Source organism: Triturus cristatus, chromosome 9, assembly GCF_964204655.1.
Source record: "Triturus cristatus chromosome 9, aTriCri1.1, whole genome shotgun sequence".
Lineage (NCBI taxonomy): Eukaryota > Metazoa > Chordata > Amphibia > Caudata > Salamandridae > Triturus > Triturus cristatus.
In genome coordinates this window covers 1,146,556,314-1,146,580,033 of record NC_140592.1, presented here as the reverse complement: position 1 = coordinate 1,146,580,033, position 23,720 = coordinate 1,146,556,314, and the positions used below count along the sequence as shown (strand labels likewise).

At 50.1% G+C, this 23,720-nt stretch overlaps 1 protein-coding gene across 1 annotated transcript in view; it reads left to right on the top strand.

Moving 5' to 3' along the window:
- EHD4 (EH domain containing 4) overlaps positions 1 to 23,720 on the top strand; it is a 219,577-nt gene that overhangs the window by 127,866 nt on the left and 67,991 nt on the right. Inside the window, exon 5 of the mRNA XM_085627085.1 lies at positions 677 to 841. Coding sequence (XP_085483211.1) covers positions 677 to 841 — 165 coding nt within the window. The remainder of the gene's footprint in view (positions 1 to 676; positions 842 to 23,720) is intronic.

Sequence of the window (23,720 nt, the reverse complement as noted above, 5' to 3'; positions counted from 1 at the left end):
GTATTAAGAGGTATCTGGTGTGACCGTAAATTTATAACTCTGAATGTACAGTGAAAACGCTTGGTATGTTGTGTTGGCAAAATACTGTATCAATCATGATGATGTATTGCTAGATATGTTGTATTTGATAATGATAATAAAAAATAATTTTTAAAAAACAAAAAAACTGGAGCAACTGCCATTTAGGGATACTGGAGGCCTGGGAGTCCTTAAAGCTACAGTTTCAGTTTTTTAGCCTTAAGCATCTACTGCCTATCTTGCTACGATGCCTTATTTTTTCTATTTTTTCCTTTAACAAGGTTTGTGAAAGTGTTTTTTTCCATGTCACAGATTTTTATATATTTGTGATCGGGTTTGGATTTCAAGTAAATACATGGAATTTGCAGTTATGGGTTTTTTAATAGGCTACTAAATAATTTCTTTTGTTTGAAAAGCATGCCTTTTCTAATAAAAAACAAATATGAAATGTATTTTCTTTGGATAAAGTGCTTTAGGATGCTGTATGTGGGTGGGACTATTCTGGGCTTGTGATTTCAGTGGATATTACCCTGAAGGAGAACCTAGATTGCACGTAAGAAACCATTACTTTTATTGTTGGCTATGTAATCTCCACTTACAAAAGAAATGATATTTGATGCTGAACTATTTTATCTTGGACATCTTCCATTTTTACCAGGTCCATGCCTATATCATCAGTTATTTAAAGAAGGAAATGCCTGCAGTATTTGGAAAGGAAAGCAAGAAGAAAGAACTGATCAGCAAATTGCCTGAAATCTACAGCCAGCTACAGAGAGAGCACCATATATCACCAGGAGATTTTCCTGATGTCAAGAGAATGCAGGTAAACTGCTAGTGACTTTTAGAAATACAACACTGTTGGTCTATGTGCAAAAAGTGAAATATTAAACAGCAGTTGGACAGTAGTTTCTTCTCCTTGCCTATATCTGTTGTCTCTCTTACTCACACATCTGGATGAAGATATTGTACATGCAGTCACGTCTTCGGGATTGGGCACTATCAGTCACTCTGGTAGTGCGGACAACTTAGCCGACCATGCCGTCAAATCTTCCTCAAGTTTTTCATCCTTGCACACATAGCGCATTCGCACCTCCTCCTCAGTCGCCCACTCACAAACCTATCTCAACCACGTTACGAAGGTGGGGTGTGTGGGACTGAGCCATTCTATGGCGATGCGTCTTGTTTACAAAACCAGCCTCAGAAGGACACATTTTCTGCTTAATTTGTTTGGTCACAGGGGCCAGGAGCAAACCCAGCAATACGTGCAGTATCTCCAGCGGAACATATCAGCACAAAGCTACTTTAAGACAAGCAACATTGTTCTGCCAGTAAGAGGACAGGGAGGGACCGGTCCATACCATGTGAAAAATGTCTGCTGCTGGGACTCTGCAACCTGCACAGTCATCCGGGTGTACACCGTAAATAGCATTCAACATCCGCAGAATGAGATATCTGATGTACAAAATTGTATTGTAGGAGCTTGAAATGTGCATTGGAGCTGACGTTCCGAACTCCCTTATGGACTTTCATCCACTCCCTGGCCAACAAGAGTTCCCCCAATAGGGTGTCACATTTGGTTTGTACACTGAGCTCTGCTCGGGGCAAGTGATCCCGAAGAGCAAGATAGAAATGGGATATCAGTCGACGGCCCTTCCCAACATGACCATTAGAGTATTAGACTTATCCGGCTCTTCGGGAAAGGACGGCCATACCGCTCTAGCTGTACTGGAGATTTTCATATATTGAAGATATTGCCCAGTTCCTAAAGAGAAAGAAGTAATTGACTCCTCTATTGTAGTAAAGTGCTGCTCAGCATATAGGTCCCTGTAAGGTTACAGCTCCTATCTCTCCATCTCTGAACCGACATAGACTCGGCTATGCTCAGGAAGGGTCTTATCAGCCATAAAGGCATATCCGGCATGTATGGAGCTTTTTGGATGACCCGTGGGACGACGCCGTCTCACACGGCCGCCACCTGTCGTGTAATATAAGGAAACAATGATGGGACGTGGAAACCAGACATTGGGTATTACAGGGATTCTGCACAAATGCAGAACTATGCACAGGAAATGCTACCTTGGTGTATAGGGACTGAGTTCCTACCACCTTAGTACCCACAAACCCAGGACCGACTAGCTATAGTGTCTCACTTGCTCCCCTACACAGAGAAACAAATAATTAGACACCCCAAAACACAACACTCCCAGACCTCTCAGGAATCGCGCTAACATGACACCCCTTTTTGCTCACTCTCTCGAACTCATCCACAATAAGACCTGACGGAGACACGAAACAGTTTAAATTATTTATTTTAACTAACGTGCCCGAACATGCAGTATACAACAAGCAGGAAAATGCATAGTACAAATCTTGCCAGCATAGCAGTCAGTCCATAAATCATGAAGGGAGAAGTCATCATAAAAAGACCATGGAGAAAGGACTATAGTGCCTAACCTCCCTCCCCTTGCGTAGAAGAAGTATTATTATATAATAGAAGATCTCTGGACTTTGTCAACAGATCCCATACCTTAGCCTATAGGTGGTGGATCTACATCATGGGTGCTCTTCTCCCTGGAAAGGTCCCTCTCCAAGTGTGTGTCACCTATTTGTGCACCCTACTAAAAACCCAAGTACGCTGTCCAAACAGCTGCATCTGTATGTTTTGTCTAAGGGCTAAGGACTGGCCATAACAGGATAACAAGGGGCATTGTTGTTCAACCTTGCACATAATGTTCAGTCAATATCCCAGGAACATGCAGAGAGTGAGAACAGCGATGAGTTTTCATGTGAAAGCAGTCTTTGAAATTATTGCAAAAAATAAAGACGTGTAGTAAAGCAGCAGGCAAGCTGCAACGTGCTCATGCTAAGTTAGTGAAAAAGAACAATGTCCCCATGGGCCACGTGACACCCTCCGCTTGACCAGGGCGTTAGCCATATGCAAAAAAATCAGAGGTAAGCAGAGGCAAAGCGTCTTTGTCGAAGACCTGTTTGTGTAATTTTGAAGCCGAAAACTATTTTGTACTGCCAGGTTATAATGTTCCAAAATTATGCTAATTGGGCGCTCAAAAACTGCTAACCATACCTAGTTTCTCTTCAAAGTCAAAAAAGTTGCGAGAAAAGCGGAATGCCATGAACTCCTGAACGTTGTCCATTCCTTCCATCGAAAACATTTATGCCATACAGTTCAATAGGTCGAGCAAGCACAGATGCTCCTCATATCCAGTAACATCTCAGGGCAACCTGTGTTAACCTCAATGAAACTGTGGTCTATGAGGCGCTGCACAAGAGCACAGGTATTCAAGTCTGCCGTTGGTCGGAGTAGAGGATCGCACATCAAACGTCTACCCCTGGCACACACCTGGTCATGGGCCTTTAAAGGACCCATTAACAGATCATAATCCAGGGCAGCGTGTGCGGTATTGGACAGGCAGACATCTATGGCCCATTGAAAAGGGCACCGGAGGCAGTGAAACAGGTTGCACGCAGGTGAAGTAGGCATAATGGAAGGTCAGCCAGTAGTTGATGGCAAAAGACTCCACTTGCATAGCACCAAAGAGCTGCCACATGCGATCACAGTACAGTTGCAACTGGACCGGGTTTGGCAGCTCCACAGATCGAGCATCCATTGCGAAGTAATAATAGGAGAACCAGCACGCCGCAAACCAACAGGAGCACCAGGAGAAACCCTCCGAAGGCGCTGGAAAAAATAGAATGAATAAAGGCTGGAATTACTCCAAAAACAGTCTGAAAGGAAGAAACAAGGCCGGATCTCACAAGTTTAAAAAAGTGAGCATGGCCCGCTGTATCAGACACATTAAATATTTGGTGTATTAATTCTCCAAAATGAAGTGGAAGATTAGTGTTTAACAGCGAGTGTATCTTGCTTGTGGGTCTTGCCACCTGCAGTTCGAAGGTCTCTCGAGTCAATGTGAGAGCCACTTCTGTTTGAAACAATAGCGCTTCGAGTCTGCTTAGTTTATTGAAATCTGTTTTCAAAGTTGGGATGGAAGGCCAAAGCGATCTATCTACAATCCCATGCTGGGGTGGAAATAGGACATTGCTGCAACATGCAACATGTTGAGAAACCGTTACTATATACGGGATGCCTGTTCTCAAGCCGCAACAATCGTGGTTATTCAATATAAGTTAACTACCGTTTGAAAGCAAAGTTAATACAGGAATAATAGCCCGGACAGTGGTGCCTTTCAAAAAAACAAGTAAGATCAGGGGCTGAAACGTTACAGGCTATGTGAACCTTAACTTGTTTACAGAATAGTAAATGTACTACTGTGGAAACACAGTCCTCCCCATAAGGAAAACTTCCTTTCCTGCGCATTGGCATCTGTAAGCAAAAGGTAATGACCATAATTTGTGGAAAAAATGATTGCCAAGGGGCTCATATCTCACAACGGGATGATGTTTCATGCATGCTGTGAACTGAAAAAGTAAGATAGGGAGTGAAATAACTCCATGTTTTAACCACACAGCTAAATCAGTCTCGGCTACCGAAAATGGTAATTGTTAAAATTGTTCAATGTGTATGTGGCATCTTTCATGGACATTAATTTCTGTTTATCAGTCAAATTAAACGGCAAAAACAATGCAGAAGCATTCAAATAATCCCATGACACTTTTCCATTTTTGAGTGTTTGCAATGTCCAAGCTAACTGCATTACAGAACGTAACTGATTTTGACCATGATACAAAACACACTTCATGTTGTACAATGTCAATGACTGAAGATGCAATATTTTCCAAAGTATATATATATATGGGGAGACAGTGTATCTGAAAGAAACACGTTAGTTAGATTCCTCACCTTAGAATATCCCCAGGCGTCAGGCTGGATCCGGAAAGATTTTTGTAGCAATACCCCTTGCGCGACGCTAGGCGTTGTTTTTTGGCTCCGTGTCCGTCGTTGGTGTCGTGCGCCGGAATGACGTCGTCGGAGTACTTAGACGCCGCCCTCGCGCGCTGACGTCAGTTCTTCTTTTTTCCACGCCAGTAAGCGCCGATCCGGGAAGAGCTTACCCCTAGTCACTTTTTGACTAACTTTTTGACCTCTTTTGGTTACTCAACTCGACATCTGGTGCCGGTAGGATTCCTGGATTCAAGCATTGTGACGCTTGTCACTGACTGATGTCGGTAACGGATCACCATCGCCGGTGCCTGTACTGCCTGGGGGCCGACCATGACGCGGAGTCGTGCCCCGACTGTCAGGCCTTGACGTCGAAGGCTAGGCGGGAGCGGTCCCGTAAGCTGCTCGAGCTTCGACACTCGGCTCCGCGTCGCTCTCGGTCCCGGTCCAGGAGGAGGTCCAAGGACCGTTTGCGGAGCCGCAGCCATCGACATCGCTCGTCGGGATCTTCGGGTAAGTCCCGTCACTCCAAACATTCTAAGAAGTCCAAGCGGCGTCCTCGCTCTTCGGACTCCCCTCGCCGGTCTTGCGACCCGGCCGAGGGTCCGGGTGGTTTCACCCCCGCGGCTCCATCGGAGCCGCCCTCGTCCCCATACCCTCCGGTCCCTGGGACTGACGCGACTCCGGCGGAGGTCAGTGCCTTCCTCTCGGCCATGAGGAATCTGGCTCCGCCGTCGATGCCTGCCGGCGCGCCTTCGGGCCCCGCAGGGTTGACTGGGCGACCTCGCGTGCCGGCGGCTCCGGCCCCGGCGCCGTCGAGGGCTCCGGCCCCTACGCTGCAGGTCCCCGAGGGATCCAGGCCTAGATCTCTGCCGGCGCCGGTCGACCTCGCGACGCCTCCTCTGCCGGCGCCGACACCGGTTCCGCCCCCGCACGGCGTCGAGCCTCAGTTTAGCCCTATTCCGGACCTGGCGCCGTCCGACGCCGTTACCGGCGCCGATGGGTGACCGCTTCATCCACCGTCCGGCTCCGATCATTCCTCCTGTCTACCAGGAATCGGATGATGAGGGCGACTGGGAGGGATCTCAGGACCCTCTGGCCGAACAGGCCCAATTGTCTCAGGACTGGGCAGAGGAATTGGGGGACGCCAGCGGTTTGGATACCTCTCCAGACGCTGGATTCATCTCTCCTCCGACTGTGGCCTCGGAGGAATGTGCAGCCTTTTCTGTGGTGCTGCGCAAGGCGGCCGAAGCCCTAGGGCTCGAGTTGCCTGCTGTGGCTGTGAGGACTAACGTCCTCACCGAGGTCCTTCAACCGACAGCAAGCTCCACTGAGCCTCTGCTGCAGTTTAATGAGTCCCTCATTGACGTTCTCCAGGGCACTTGGTCCAAGCCCTCCACAGTCCCTCCTGTGGACAGGAACGTTGCCCGGCGCCACCGCCCTGCTCCGGGTGACCCCACAGTTCGAGGCATGTGGGCTGCTGAATTCATATCTGTGCATAGATCGCCGCCTAGTGTTGGGTCCGGATGTTTGCACGTTGTTGTCCTGGAAGAGTCTTCGAAGTATCCTGGGATAGGTGACTCCTCCCCTGGACTACAGTGCGCATGGGCATCCTCTCCATCCTCAGATTGTTTTTTTCCGCCATTGGGTTCGGATGTGCTTATCTTGACTCAAGTTAGGAAAAACTTTTTACAGGCCAAAAGGCCTTTAGTTCGCGTCGGTACTGTTCCCGATCGGTATCGATAGTTATTTGTTAGTTTACTAACTTCCAGACCAACTTTTTCGCATCATACCCGACCATCGACCCGACATCGACGATGGAATCGAGGACGCCATTCAAGCGGTGCCCTGTATGCAATGCGAAATATCCCCATGTCGACGTCCACCCGGTGTGCAACAAATGCCTTTCACCGGATCACGACGAGTCCACATGTATGGCCTGTGCCCGATTCCGATCCAAGAAGACTCTCCGGAATCGTCGAGCAGCGAGGCTCGAAGCGCAGCAAGCGGCACCGGCCCCGACCGACATCTTCAACGCCGAGGACGAAGATGTGGAAGACGTGGAGAACCTACCCTCCAGCCCCGCTTCCGAACACGACTCCGGATCGGAGGACGTCGAAGAACAACTGTTTCACAGAGACGAAGCCGACACCGAGGTAGGAGACTACAATGAGGCCTTAGGGGCCGAAGAGAGTAGCTCCGGTGACGAGCAAGGCCTACCCGTACAGACTGTGGATATCCCAGTGCGTCAGTCTATGGCTCCGGTCGAGGGATCGCCTTCGGGCCTTACCCAAGACCTATCCCGCATCCATTCGGCCCCGCCCTCTGGCCCGGCCTCAGACATTCAGCGGCAGCCATTACTACCCAAAACGGCTGGTTTCCCTTCATAGAAACCGAAACTGAAAGTCACACTGGTCGGATCGAAGCCCACCACACCTTCGACGCCAGCCAAACCCGTCGGCACCGACCGCAACAAACGGGACTTCGGTGCCGAGCTTGCAGCAGCCGACGTCGGCGCCGACACACGGAAAATGACTATCGGTACCGCCAAACCGCCTCGGCTCCCAGCACCGAAACAATCGGCTCCGACCACAAAGGTCAAAATAGCTGCTGGATCTCACACCACTTCGAAAGCAGCACCAAAGGCACAATCATCGACGCCGTCGACAGCTACTACCTCTCCTCGACTCGATGATCCCGTGGCACCGAAGAAGTCCACGTCTGCCTCAACGGAACCGGTCGGCGCCAAAGAACCGTCGGCGTTCCAGGTGCGGCAAGTTTCAGCATCCTTGCAACGCATCAAAGATAAGGCAGCCCTCCAGGACACGTCGGGCTCCGAGCCGAAAAAGGCTCAAAAAGCTTCTCCGGCACCGGCCAACATCACTTTTGGCCTGCCACCATCCACGGCGCCAAAACTGTTCGAAATCAGAACACGTGTCACCCACACCAGGATCACACCTGCAGAACACTCTCCTACGGAGACGTCGCCATCACACATCATCGATGCCGCAACAGGCAGAATGATGCTTCACAAGAGGAAGATAACTTCCGAGCCAGCTTTGGACTCCTACCGGATCCCACTAAAGAAAAAGCTGCCAGTGGATTCGGAACCAATTCTTTACGAGCCTCTCCATACCTCTCACCAAGATCCACAGTCCTTCTCTCCGACACACTCCGAAACCGACGTTTTGGAGGACTACATGGGTGACCACGTCCCCTACCCCGGAGAAATGGACCCTGAAGGCCAACAGGACCCTGACCAAGCTTGAGATGACCCTGTAGACTCAAACGCACCTATGGATACGCAGGACACGCAGCTATATGGTGCAAAAACGTCTCCAACAGAGGACACTGCCGCATTCAACGCCCTCATTGAACGTGCTGCGGCCAATCATGGTGTTCAACTCCACTCTGACACCATCGAGGACGATTTTCTCATGGATACTTTCGCATCCTCAGAAAGACATATTAAAACTCTACCCATGTTGAAAGGTGTCCTCAAACCAGCAAAGGACATTTTCAAAGAACCCACCAGGGCAAGAGTAATAAACCCCAGAATCGACAAAAAATATAGGTCAGCGCCTGGGGATCCTACCTATATTAGAGGACAGTTGCCTCTGGATTCCATAGTAGTCGCGAATGCTCGTAAACGGGCGCACTCGCAGACGACTGGGGATGCTCCTCCCCCGGACAAAGAGTCCAAGGTGTTAGAGACCTCCGGCAAACAGGTTGCAGCCCAAGCAGCTAACATATGGCGTATTGCCAATACTCAGGCGCTCCTGGCTCGCTACGACCGAGCGCATTATGACACACTAGAAACCTTACTACAACATCTCCCTGACCAATACAAAGAGGGAGCAGAGATCCTCATCAGAGAGGGACAACTCCTCACAAACGCATCCATCAAGTGTGCACTGGATGCCGCAGATACAGCTGCCAGGGCCATAAACACTAGCGTCATGTTACGACGACACGCCTGGTTACGAATCTCCGGATTCAAACCTGAGGTGCAAAATAACATCCTCAACCAGCCGGTCAACCCAGACTACTTATTCGGGCCAGAGGTTGACGCCACACTAGAAAAAATAAAAAAGGACACAGACCCTGCAAAGTCCATGGGGGCTCTCCAAACGCAGATCTTTCGGAGTGGCTCCTTTCGTCGCCCCGGCAATAGAGGAGCAGGTAGAGGACAGGGGTCACAGCAAACCTACAACAAGGGCAACACCCAAAGTACCTACGATAAAAACACCAGGGGTGGATATCGTGGTTCAAGCACAAAGGGCAGAGGACGCGGATACGGCAATACCAGATCCTCTCCCAAGAACAAACAGTGACGCCCTCTCCCTTCCTCCCGACCACACAACACCTGTCGGGGGAAGGTTACAAAGGTTCCTGTCCACGTGGAACTCCATCACCACGGACAGGTGGGTCAAAGATATTATCAAACACGGTTACTGCCTAGAATTAACCTCGACTCCACCCACAACACCCCCAAAACACCGTCCTATGTCCTCAGAGCACTTAGCGCTATTACAGCAGGAAGTGCTAAGTATGCTGCAAAAAGGCGCAATAGAGGTTGTACCCGTCCACGAGCAAGGTACAGGGGTGTACTCCCTGTACTTTTTAATCCCAAAAAAGGACGGGTCACTCAGACCTATACTAGACCTGAGACCCCTCAACCGCTATATTCTTTCGGAGCATTTCCACATGCTCACCCTGCAACAAGTCCTCCCACTGCTCAAACAGGGAGACTTCCTGGCCACACTAGACCTCAAAGATGCGTATTTCCACATACCCATTCACCCATCACACAGGAAATATCTCAGGTTCACTATTCAACGGCAGCACTACCAATTCAAGGTTCTTCCCTTCGGCGTGACAACGGCGCCCAGGGTTTTCACAAAGTGCCTAGCTACTGTGGCTGCACATCTACGGAGGCAACACATTCATGTCTACCCCTACCTGGACGACTGGCTTGTTCAGGCAAAGTCAGCCCAGCAATGTGCCAACCACATGTCCCGCACCATTCACCTTCTTCACAGTCTGGGGTTCTCACTAAATTACCCAAAATCACATCTCCAACCCGCACACGTACAACAGTACCTAGGTGCGACCATAGAAACTCTGGCGGCCACAGCTCAGCCAAATTTAGTGAGAATCAACAGCATGCAAATGCTGATTTCCAAGTTCAAACCCCAACACTCCCTTCCCGCGCGAGTGTTTATGCAGTTGATAGGCATGATGGCCTCCTGCATTTTCATAGTCCCACACGCGAGACTACATATGCGCCCGCTTCAGGAGTGCTTAGCACGTCAATGGAATCAGGCTCAAGGGCAACTAAAAGACCTAGTGTTGGTGAGCGGTCGGGCATACAACTCTCTGCATTGGTGGAATCCACAAAACCTTTGCAAGGGCCGACCGTTCCAAGAGCCAGTTCCACAAATAATACTGACAGCGGACGCGTCTCTCCAGGGATGGGGAGCTCATGTACTCAACTACACAGTGCAAGGACTATGGACAATACAACAAAAGAAGATGCACATCAACCTTCTAGAACTGATGGCAATCTTCCTGGCTATGAAAGCATTCAAAGTACACTTGTGCAACAAAGTCGTGTTGATCCGGACGGACAACATGACCGCCATGTACTACATACAGAAACAGGGAGGAACACACTCTCCACAGTTGTCTCATCTGGCTCAGAGCATGTGGAAGTGGGCCATTCAGAGGAACATGTTCCTCATGGCGGAACACCTCCCCGGCAAGGACAACCAGATGGCGGATCTGCTCAGCAGACACAGCCACCAGATGCACGAGTGGGAGTTGCACCCATCAGTACTCCAACCGTACTTCCAGCAGTGGGGTCATCCAGAGATAGACCTCTTCGCCACAAGCGAAAACGCAAAATGCCAAAGCTTTGCCGCCAGGTTCCCACATCCGCAGTCGCAGGGCAATGCGATATGGATGAACTGGTCCGGCAGATTTGCGTACACTTTTCCCCCAGCACCATTGATACCGCTGGTGGCACGCAAACTCAGACAACACTCACTGACACTCGTCCTGGTTGCTCCAACGTGGGCACGCCAGCCATGGTATACCACCTTTCTCGAACTTTCCGTGGTGCCGCATCAAAGGCTGCGGATCAAACCCGCACATTTGACGCAGAACCATGGAGAGATTCAGCACCCAGATCCGCAACAGCTGAACCTGGCAATCTGGCTCCTGAAGTCCTAGAATTTGGCTACCTTAACCTGCCACCTGACTGTATGGACATCATTAAGGAGGCCAGGAGACCCACTACCAGAGCTTGCTATGCAGCCAAATGGAAAAGATTCGTCATTTATTGCAATAATAATGACATTAACCCGCTAGACGCATCCATCCAAAACATAATTTGTTACCTCTTACACCTATACCGATGCAATCTGGCATACACCTCTATACGTGTCCATTTGACCGCAATATCAGCCTATCTCCAGAACAGGCAGCACCTCTCTTTATTCAGAGTGCCGGCCATAAAAGCATTCTTGGAAGGACTCAAACGAGTAATTCCTCCAAGCCACCCACCGGCTCCAATGTGGAACCTCAACTTGATCCTCACACGCCTGATGGGTCCACCCTTCGAACCTCTGCACTCATGCGAGATTCAATTCCTCACCTGGAAAGTAGCTTTCCTAGTAGCAATCACTTCTTTAAGAAGAGTTAGTGAACTCCAGGCACTAACCGTTCAAGAGCCATTCATACAGATTCACACAAACAGGGTCGTACTACGTACCAACCCCAAATTCATGCCCAAGGTGATATCGCAGTTCCACATGAACCAAACTATTGAACTGCCTGTTTTCTTTCAAAACCCACAAACTGTTGCAGAAAGAGCACTCCATACATTAGATGTAAAGTGGGCCCTCATGTACTATATAGACAGGACTAAAGTCTTTAGGAAAACAAAACAACTTTTCGTTGCCTTTGCCCCACACCACAAAGGTAACGCTATCTCCAAAGCAGGTATAGCCAGATGGATCGTTAAATGTATTCAAATTTGCTATCAAAAGGCTAAACGCACATTAACGATTCCCCCACGAGCCCACTCAACACGTAAGTTAGGGGCCTCCATGGCTTTCCTAGGAAACATTCCTTTGCATGATATATGTAGAGCAGCCACCTGGTCCACTACACATACATTTACCAAACACTGTTGTGTAGATGTGCAATCAAAACAGCAGGCAGCTGTAGGACAGGCTGTTCTCAAAACTCTTTTTCAGACCGCTGCAGCTGGCACTGGTAGCCGCCGCTAATAGAGGGCACTGCTATGTATTCTATGCACAGATATGAATTCAGCAGCCCGCATGCCTCGAACTGAATATGCTACTTACCAGTATGCATCTGTTCTTGGCATGTAGGGCTGCTGACATTCATATCGCCCTCCCTCCTCCCCGGCGCCTGTAGCAGCTGCAGCTCTCAGAATTACTGTAAGCATGGTCATCACTTTCTGTATCTACTCCATCACTGCCACAATGGCGAAAAACAATCTGAGGATGGAGAGGATGCCCATGCGCACTGTAGTCCAGGGGAGGAGTCACCTATCCCAGGATACTTCGAAGACTCTTCCAGGACAACAACGTGCAAACATCCGGACCCAACACTAGGCGGCGATCTATGCACAGATATGAATGTCAGCAGCCCTACATGCCAAGAACAGATGCATACTGGTAAGTAGCATATTCATTCCTCTCCCACCACCCCACCCCCGAGAGCCTGGTTATCCAGGCCTCAACCTCCCAATCCTCCTTCCCGTCCGCTCCTCCGGATAGGGAATCCAAGAGGTTGGAGCACTTTGGCAAGAAACTGTTCTCGTCCCTGAGTTTGTGACTGCGGTCTTTAAATACTGCTTGCCTTTTGGACCGTTATTCCCACTCGCTGTGGGATACGGTGGAGGACGTGCTGCCCTTGTGCCCGGATGAGGCCCGGGAGCGACTCACCCACGCACTTGCTAACGGGCGAGATGCAGCACGGCACGCCATTAGATGTGGACTAGACACCACGGACTCGCTGGGTCGGGCGATTTCCACCACGGTTGCGCTTCGGCGTCACGCCTGGCTGAGGTCCACGTCGTTTTCAGGGGATGTCCAAAGCTCCCTCATGGACATTCCCTTCGATGGCACTCGCCTTTTTGGCGAGAAGGCGGACAGTGCGCTGGCCCGGTTCAAGGACTCCCTGGCCACGGCCAAGTCCTTGGGTCTTTCGGCCCCGCAGCCGCAAACTTCCGCCTTTCGCCCCTTTCGTGGCCAAGGAAGGGGTGCCTCCTCACGTCCGCCCAGCCACCGGCCGCAGAACCAACCTGCACGCGGTCGAGGATGTGGTTTCCGCCGAGGCGGTTCTGGAGGACAACGTGCCGGTCAGTCCACATCCACCCCGGCAGCATCCGCCTTAAAGCCCTCCTAGTCCGACCTTTCAGGCCCATTCAACGCCAGTGGGGGGCAGAGTTCGCCATCACCTGCTCCACTGGCGCTCCATCACTTCGGACAGGTGGGTGCTGCAAATCGTCCGAAGGGGCTACTCCCTCCCCTTCGAGACGACCCCTCCAGCCATGCCACCGCCGAACCACCGTATGTTGGGGGATCATTTGCATCTTCTCCGGGAGGAGGTTTCGGCCCTCTTGGCCAAAGAGGCCGTTGAGCCCGTTCCTGGTCCAGAAGTAGGTCGTGGTTGCTATTCCCACTACTTTCTGGTTCCCAAGAAGGGCAAAGGGGGCCTATGCCCGATCTTGGATCTCCAGAAGCGTGAACGCCTTCCTCCGGAAGGAACGGTTCAAGATGCTAACTTTAGCTCAGGTTCTTGCTGCCCTAGACCCTGGAGACTGGATGGTAGCGTTGGACTTGCAGGACGCTTATTTCCACATCCCAGTCCTGCTGGCCCACCGGCGCTACCTGCGGTTCACGGTGGGTCAGGAGCACTTTCAGTTCACCTTGCTCCCCTTCGGCCTCACCAGTGCCCCTTGGGTGTTCACGAAAGTGATGGCGGTGGTCGCAGCTCATCTGCGCAGATCAGGGGTCCCAGTCTTCCCACCTCCAGACTACGGCAGACCTCCTGCATTCGCTGGGGTTCTCCATCAATGTGCCGAAGTCGCACCTGAGTCCCACCCAGAAGCTCCTTTTCATAGGGGCGGTTCTCGATTCGGCGCAGTTCTGGGTCTATCCGCCAGAACAGCGGGTCCTGGACATTCGAGCCCTGATTCCCATCTTCCGGCCTCTGTCCTGGATTTCGGTCAGGTTGGTGCTGCGGCTTCTGGGGTTGATGGCCTCCTGCATCCTGTTAGTACCTCAAGCCAGATGGCGGATGCGGGCTCTGCAGTGGGACCTGAAGTTTCAGTGGGCCCAGCATCGAGGCAACCTGTCCGACCACGTCTTGATCTCGGAGCGCACTGCAAAACAGCTGCAGTGGTGGCTCACGAATTTCGATTGGGTCAGCAGCAGATCCCTCTCCCTTCCCCAACCAGAGCACGTGGTAGTAACGGATGCGTCCCTCCTGGGATGGGGGGGCCATATGGGAGAGGCGGAGATCAGAGGACTCTGGTCTCCGGCGGAGACTCGGCTCCATATCAATCTTTTGGAGCTGAGGGCGATCCGACTTGCACTGAAAGCCTTCCTTCCCTCTGTCCGGGGAAGTGTCGTGCAGGTGTTCACAGACAACACCACCGCCATGTGGTATTGCAACAAACGGGGCGGGGTGAGGTCGTGGACCCTTTGTCAGGAGGCCCTGCGCCTCTGAACATGGCTGGAACACCAGGGCATCACCCTAGTGGTTCAACATCTGGCGGGCTCTCTGAACGCCAGAGCGGACGAACTCAGCCAGCGGTGCATGATGGATCACGAATGGCGTCTGATCTCCGACGTGGCGCAAGGTCTCTTTCTGCAGTGGGTAGAGCCTTGGTTAGATCTATTCGCCACCGAAGACAACGCGCAATGTCAGCAGTTCTGCACGTTGGAGTTTCCAAGGCGGCACTCGCTCGGAGATGCTTTTCGTCGCGAGTGGAGTTGCGGTCTGTTGTACGCCTTTCCGCCTATACCACTTCTGCCCAGAGTGCTGAAGAAGATCAGGCGCGACCGGGCCCAAGTCATCTTGGTGGCTCCGGATTGGGCACGAAGGTACTGGTATCCCGAGCTACTCAGTATGTCCATCGATCCCCCGATACGACTGCCTCTTCAGGAGGATCTTCTGTCGCAGCAGCAGGGGACGGTCCTCCACCCGAACCTGTCCAGCCTCCACCTACATGCGTGGAGATTGAGCGGCGGCAGTTGATGCCATTTGACTTGCCTCCTGAAGTCTGTGATGTCATTCTGGCAGCCAGGCGTCCCTCCAAAAAAACGGCATATGCCTGCCGGTGGAACAAATTTGTGGCATGGTGCACAGCAAAGGCTGTGGATCCCCTTTCCGCCCCTCTTTCTGAGGTTCTCCTCTTTCTTCTTTCCTTGGCCCAGCAGGGCTCTGCTCTGGGCACCTTGAAAGGTTATCTTGCTGCTATCTCTGCTTTCCTACGGCTTCCTGATCAGCCTTCTCTTTTCAAGTCCCCTGTTGTTTCACGCTTTCTCAAGGGCATTACTCGTATGTACCCTCCTGTTCCTTTCGTAATGCCTCAGTGGGACTTGAACCTTGTTCTCACTTTTCTGATGTGTGCTCCATTTGAGACACTTCATAACTGTCCCATCCGTCTTTTGACTTTGAAAACTGCTTTCTTGGTTGCAATCACCTCCGATAGGCGGGTGAGTGAGCTCCAGGCTTTGTCATCTAAGCCTCCCTGCCTTTCAGTTCATCTGGACAAAGTTGTCCTCTGGACACGTCCTTCTTTCCTGCCTAAAGTCGTGACTCCCTTTCACATCTGGCAATCTGTCACGCTGCCCACCTTCTTTCCGCCTCTTCATCCTTCAAAAGATGAAGAGAGGCTCCACCGTCTGGACCCAAAACGTGCGCTATCCTTTTATTTGGACCGCACAAGACAGTTCCGGGTGGACGACCAACTTTTTGTTGGATACGTAGGGGCTAAGAAGGGTAAAGCTGTACACAAGCGGACCATCTCTCGGTGGGTTGTGTTGTGTATTAAGACCTGCTATGCTTTGGCAAAAAAGGTTCCTCCTGTTGGGCTATGGGCCCATTCTACTCGGGCCACAGCGGCCACGACTGCACTGGGGTGGGGAGTCCCCTTGCAAGACATCTGTCAGGCGGCGACGTGGGCTTCGCTGCACACGTTTGCGAGACATTACTGCCTGGACAGCCAAGTCCGGAGGGATGGCCTCTTTGGCCGTTCTGTTCTCCAGGACTTTCTGGTGTGATCTTGGTTCGCAGACCCACCACCGGGGTTGGTATTGCTGGGGTATCTATTCTAAGGTGAGGAATCTAACTAACGTGTTTCTTTCAGATGAACAAGTTACTTACCTTCGGTAACGATGTATCTGTAAGAAACATTAGTTAGTTAGATTCCTCACCGACCCACCCAGCCTCCCTGTTCTGCGAACCGACATCTAGGGTTAAGGTTCTCCCTTTCAGGGCCCTAGATTTTTTGGCACCAGTGTCGGTCTCTTGCATGGCTCAGCGTCCCTGGCACGGAAAGCTGTGTACAAGAACTGACGTCAGCGCGCGAGGGTGGCGTCTAAGTACTCCGACGACGTCATTCCGGCGCACGACGCCAACGACTGACGCGGAGCTGCAGATGACGCCTAGCGACGCGCAAGGGGTATTGCTACAAAAATCTTTCTGGATCCAGCCGGACGCCTGGGGATATTCTAAGGTGAGGAATCTAACTAATGTTTCTTAAAGATACATCATTACCAAAGGTAAGTAACTTGTTCATTAATGCTGTTATCGACAACTGCAAGCACCTTTTCTGAATTAGCCTGACCAATTTGGCGCAGACGCACCGCAGCTTCCATCTGAGACAGTTTCCAAAATTCATTTTATGTGGAATAAATAAAACGTTTTGTTCGAAGGGACTTTGGACCTAACAAATGAGAGGTGTTGTTTCACGGACGATAGTGTGAAATGCTTAAACATTGCTGACATAATTTACCCACTGAATATGTGGTAACTGTATGCGAACGTGGGAAACGTGGAACAGGTCTACTTTGTGTAAAACCCTGTGTAGTATTTAGAAAACGTAACTGACAAGCATTTAAAGTTGTCTGCCATACTAACCATCCTAAAGAGTCAATACTGGACGTGTTAAGTGTGCCATTTTGAAATAAGACCGTTAAGTCTTCGATTGTGTAGTTAGTGTGTGCCTGCCATGTATTATATGGAGCCAATAATGAAATGAAGGGACTGTTTAGATTTTTGGCAGTGGCTTAACCAAAACAAGTAGTCTGCTGTACCGTGTCATTTAAAAATAAGATTTGGGACGGTATTAGACATGCACGATGCAAAGCTTCTGTGCCCTGCACTTGCCAATCTTTAGTACCCCAAATGGATTTAAAATTGTGTCCTTCCAATGCTCATAACCCATCACAGACAAACCATTTCTCAAGGACATAGAGTAAACTAGTTTAGTCTTTGGGGCGGCATCTTCAATTTATAAAAATAGGACTGTGGTTCAGAGAGATTGTAACAGGAAAAATACACAAATTTACCTTTTTGGGTTTTGGAACTCTCCCAGTAATGGTGTCGGGTAATGTTCCCATTGGGTATAATTAAAAAAGGGTCTGCGTTTTTGTCTTGCGCTTTATAACATGAAGGCTCGTCCCTGTTTTCTTTATGCCTTAAAAAATACGCCTTTTCTGATGGATGCATATATTACTGGGCCTCGCAATTGGTGGTTCTCAACCACTGGATGCATCGACCCCTCACAGACTGACCCTCACGGACCAGGCCTACAGAATGGATAGGTACAGTATGCCCTCTGGCAACTATCTCTGGGCACTATACGGGGGGGGGGGGGGGGACTACATACCAAAAAATCCCCCGACCTCCACTACAATTTAATTTCAATTTGGCATGCGGCTACGGCCTCGCTGGGCTGGAGAGGCAGGATTACTCAGGCTACCCCTTTGTTTGACTCTGATCAATTAGGCGTGCTCACACACCAACCAGGGTTCGATAAATGGGATCTTATTGGCCTTTCGAAAGTGGGCGATCTATGGGCAAAGGGGGGAGTTGTCCCGTTTGGAGACCTACAAGCCCAATATCAACTCCATGAGGGTTAGACTTTACGATACCTTCAGGTGCGACACGCACTGCATAAAGCAATACCCAAAGGCTCGGATCTGCCAGTCTCCTCCCCATTGGAAGATAGACTATTAGATGATTATCTCCCAGAAAAGGCGATTTCGTTAACCTACCGGAAAATTCTCAATAATTTACCTGATGCCTCGGACAAACTACGCGTGAAATGGGCTGGGGACGTTGGAGATTTTGACGATGAAAACTAGAGGGAGGCCCTGGCATCACCACGGGAAGTGGCTATCCGCTCCTGTTTCAAGCTTATCCAACTAAAAATACTCCACAGAGCACCATACCAGCACTGCGCTAGGGAAAATGGGTCTGCTGCTGTCGCCAGTCTGCCCCCGGGAGTGTGGGCGACCGGGTACTTTAACCAGTGGTGGGAATGCCCCAATCTCCAGGGATTCTGGAGAGAGATAGTTTCAGCTATGTGTCGAATATGTCATAAACCAATTGAAGCCTCCACCCGACTGTGTCTTTTGAATATCTGGGAGGCCACAGATTTAACGAGGTTTGAAAGGATTTGGGTCACACTGGACTGCATGGTGGGAAAACGAAATATTGTTAGAACATGGAAAGGAGGAGTGACATTGTGGCATGCTGATTGGGAGTCCGATATAGATTGGCGTATGCAGGCGGAGAGGGCGGTGTACGAAAGCAGGGGGTGCCCCGGAAAATGGACTAAAATATGAGGCCCATGGAATGAGCAGAGGATTGCTTTGTGCCCCCTTTGGAGATGCATTTTCAGAATTGATAGAGAATGTGACACTGTAAAGATGCTTTTCTGTTAATCCAATGTGCTGTATGAGTGCAACTGTAATTTTTTAGGTCTCGCCTACGCAGCGTGCATGCGTTGCATAGGAGGGCCTTTAGCCGTCGTTCTTCACTTTTTCAAGTGGTGGCATCGTGCTAGTGGTGGCATCCACCTTACGGGAACGCGCAGAGGTGCGCCACAAGTGCAGTGCTTTAAAAAGTGAAGACACTGCGCGCACGCACGCACCACTCCCGGGCTTGATAAAATAAGAGTTTTCTCAGGTGCATTGTAATCCTTACCCGATATGCTCTCTCTATCTTAATTGAATTACTTTAAAATTAAATCAATTAATATAAAGTAGCAATGACGAGCACAAGCATGAGTGCTTTAAAACAGCTGCTGCTTGTGCTCTTTTGAAAGATGGGAAATTACAGGTTTTCAGACCATGCGGATTCATGTCTTCACAATTATTGCTTCTTTTATTTGTTCTGCATGTATTTATTTGCATATAATAATGTAGTATCCTCAGAGCATTAGGAATAGCCACAAATCACTAAACTCTGCAAACATGTATGGGTTTTATATTCGAACCATTGTCACAATGAAAGTTGAGCTTTAGAGTACTCACCCTAACTGCAAATGCCTTGCATTAATGGCTGACTCACTCTCACTGACTATCACACTCTCACTGACTATCACACTCTCACTGACTATCACACTCTCACAGACTCACACTCTCACAGACTCACACTCTCACAGACTCACAGACTCACACTCTCACTGACTCACACTCTCACTGACTCACGTTCATTGACTCACGTTCATTGACTCACGTTCATTGACTCACGCTCATTGACTCACGCTCATTGACTCACTCTCACTCTCACTCTCACTCTCACTCACACTCTCACTGACAGACTCTCACTGACACTCCCTCTCACTCACTCACTGACACTCCCACTGTTTCTCACTCACTCACTGACTCTCCCACTCACATGGACTCACTCACATGGACTCACTCACATGGACTCACTCACATGGACTCGCTCTCACTGACTCTCTCTCACTGACTCTCTCTCACTGACTCTCTCTCACTGACTCGCTCTCACTGACTCGCTCTCACTGACTCTCTCTCACTGACTCTCTCTCACTGACTCTCTCTCACTGACTCTGACTCGCTCTCACTGACACTCATCCACTCTCTCTCTCACTGACTGACTCTCCCACTGACTCGTTCTCACTGTCTGACTCTCTCACTAACTGACTCTCAAAACTCTCTCTTACTGACTGACTGGCTGGCTGGCTGACTCACTCACTCTCACTGGCTGGCTGGCTGACTCACTCACTCGCTCTCACTGACTGGCTGGCTGGCTGACTCACTCTCACTGACTCACTCTCACTCACTCTCACTCACTCTCACTGACACTCACCCACTCTCTCTCTCTCTCTCACTGACTGACTCACTCTCACTTACACTCTCCCACTCACTCTCACTGACTCACTCTCACTGACTCACTCTCACTGACTGGCTCTCGACTGGCTCTCTCACTGACTGACTCTCTCTCTCACGGACTCTCTCTCACGGACTCTCTCTCACGGACTCTCTCTCATGGACTCTCTCTCACGGACTCTCTCTCACGGACTCTCTCTCACGGACTCTCTCTCACGGACTCTCTCTCACTGACTCTCACTGACTCACTGTCACTGACACTCTCCCACTTACTCTCATTGACTCATTCTCACTGACTCTCTCTCACTGACTGACTCTCCCACTGACTCTCTCACTCACTGACACTCACCCACTCTCAATGACTCACTCACTCTCACTCACTGACTCACTCTTACTGACTGACTTACTCTCACTGACTGACTCTCACTGACTCACTCACTGACTCTCTCACTGACTGACTCTCTCACTAACTGACTCTCAAAACTCTCTCTTACTGACTGACTGGCTGGCTCACTCACTCTCACTGACTGACTCTCTCACTGACTCTCTCACTCTCACTGACTCTCTCTCTCTCACTCTCTCTCACTCTCTCTCTCTCACTCACTCACTCTCTCTCACTCACTCTCTCTCACTCACTCTCTCTCACTCACTCTCACTGACACTCACCCACTCTCTCTCTCACTGACTGACTCACTTACACTCCCCCACTCACTCTCATTGACTCATTCTCACTGACTCTCTCACTCTCACTGACTCAATGACTGACTCTCTCTCACTGACTGACAGAATCTCTCTCACTGACTGACAGAATCTCTCACTGACTCACTCACTCCACTGACTGACTTACTCTCACTGACTTACTTTCACTGACTCTCTCACTAACTGACTTTCAAAACTCTCTCTTACTGACTGACTGGCTGGCTGACTCTCACTGGCTGGCTGACTCTCTCACTGACTCTCTCTCACTGACTCTCACTCTCACTGACTCTCTCTCACTGACTCTCTCTCACTCACCCACTCTCACTGACTCTCTCTCACTCACCCACTCTCACTGACTCTCTCTCTCACCCACTCTCACCCACTCTCACCCACTCTCACCCACTCTCACCCACTCTCACCCACTCTCACCCACTCTCACCCACTCTCACCCACTCTCACCCACTCTCACCCACTCTCACCCACTCTCACCCACTCTCACCCACTCTCACCCACTCTCTCTCTCACTGACTGACTCACTCTCACTTACACTCTCCCACTCACTGTCATTGACTCATTCTCACTCTCACTGACTCAATGACTGACTCACTCTCACTGACTGACAGAATCTCTCTCACTGACTCACTCACTCCACTGACTGACTTACTCTCACTGACTTACTTTCACTGACTCTCTCACTAACTGACTCTCAAAACTCTCTCTTACTGACTGACTGGCTGGCTGACTCTCTCACTGGCTGGCTGACTCTCACTCTCTCTCACTGACTCTCACTCTCACTCACTGACTCTCACTCACTGACTCTCTCTGACTCTCTCACTGACTCACTCTCACTCACTCACTCTCACTGACACTCACCCACTCTCTCTCTCTCACTGACTCTCACTCTCACTCACTGACTCTCACTCACTGACTCTCTCTCACTGACTCTCTCTCACTGACTCTCTCTCACTGACTCTCTCTCACTGACTCACTCTCACTCACTCACTCTCACTTACACTCTCCCACTCACTGTCATTGACTCATTCTCACTGACTCTCTCACTCTCACTGACTCAATGACTGACTCTTTCTCACTGACTGACAGAATCTCTCACTGACTCACTCACTCCACTGACTGACTTACTTTCACTGACTGACTATCACTAACACTCTCACTCACTGACTCTCTCTCACTGACTGACTCTCCCACTCTCTCTCTCAGACTGACTCACTCTCATTGACTGACTCTCTCATTGACTGACTCTCTCATTGACTGACTCTCTCATTGACTGACTCTCTCATTGACTGACTCTCTCATTGACTGACTCTCTCATTGACTGACTCTCTCATTGGCTGACTCTCTCATTGGCTGACTCTCTCATTGGCTGACTCTCTCATTGGCTGACTCTCTCATTGGCTGACTCTCTCATTGGCTGACTCTCTCATTGGCTGACTCTCTCATTGGCTGACTCTCTCATTGGCTGACTCTCTCATTGGCTGACTCTCTCATTGACTGACTCTCTCATTGACTGACTCTCTCATTGACTGACTCACTGACTCACTCACTCTCACTGACTCACTCACTCTCACTGACTCACTCACTCTCACTGACTCACTCACTCTCACTGACTCACTCACTCTCACTGACTCACTCACTCTCACTGACTCACTCACTCTCACTGACTCACTCTCACTGACTCACTCTCACTGACTCACTCTCACTGACTCACTCTCACTGACTCACTCTCACTGACTCACTCTCACTGACTCACTGTCACTGACTCTCTCTCACTGACTCTCTCTCACTGACTCTCTCTCACTGACTCTCTCTCACTGACACTCACCCACACTCTCTCACTGACTGTCTCTCCCTCACTCTCCCACTCACTCTCATTGACTCATTCTCACTGACTCTCTCACTCTCACTGACTCAATTACTGACTCACTCTCACTGACTGACAGAATCTCTCACTGACTCACTCACTCCACTGACTGACTCTCTCACTCTCACTGACTTACTTTCACTGACTCTCTCTCACTGACTGACTCTCCCACTCTCTCACTAACTGACTCAAAACTCTCTTACTGACTGGCTGGCTGACTCACTCACTCTCACTGGCTGGCTGACTCACTCACTCTCACTGACTGACTCTCTCACTCTGACTGACTCTCTTACTCTCACTGACTCTCTCACTCTCACTGACTCTCTCACTCTCACTGACTCTCTCACTCTCACTGACTCTCTCACTCTCACTGACTCTCTCACTCTCACTGACTCTCTCACTCTCACTGACTCTCTCACTCTCACTGACTCTCTCTCACTGACTCTCACTCTCACTGACTCTCACTCTCTCACTGACTCTCTCACTGACTCTCTCTCACTGACTCTCTCTCACTGACTCTCTCTCACTGACTCTCTCTCACTGACTCTCTCTCACTGACTCTCACTGACACTCGCCCACTCTCTCTCACTGACTCACTCTCACTCACTCTCACTGACACTCGCCCACTCTCTCTCACTGACTGACTCACTCTCACTTACACTCTCCCACTCACTCTCATTGACTCATTCTCACTGACTCTCTCACTCTCACTGACTCAATGACTGACTCACTCTCACTGACTGAAAGACTCTTTCTCACTGACTGACAGAATCTCACTGACTCACTCCACTGACTGACTTACTCTCACTGACTTACTTTCACTGACTCACTCTCACTGACTGACTCTCTCTCACTG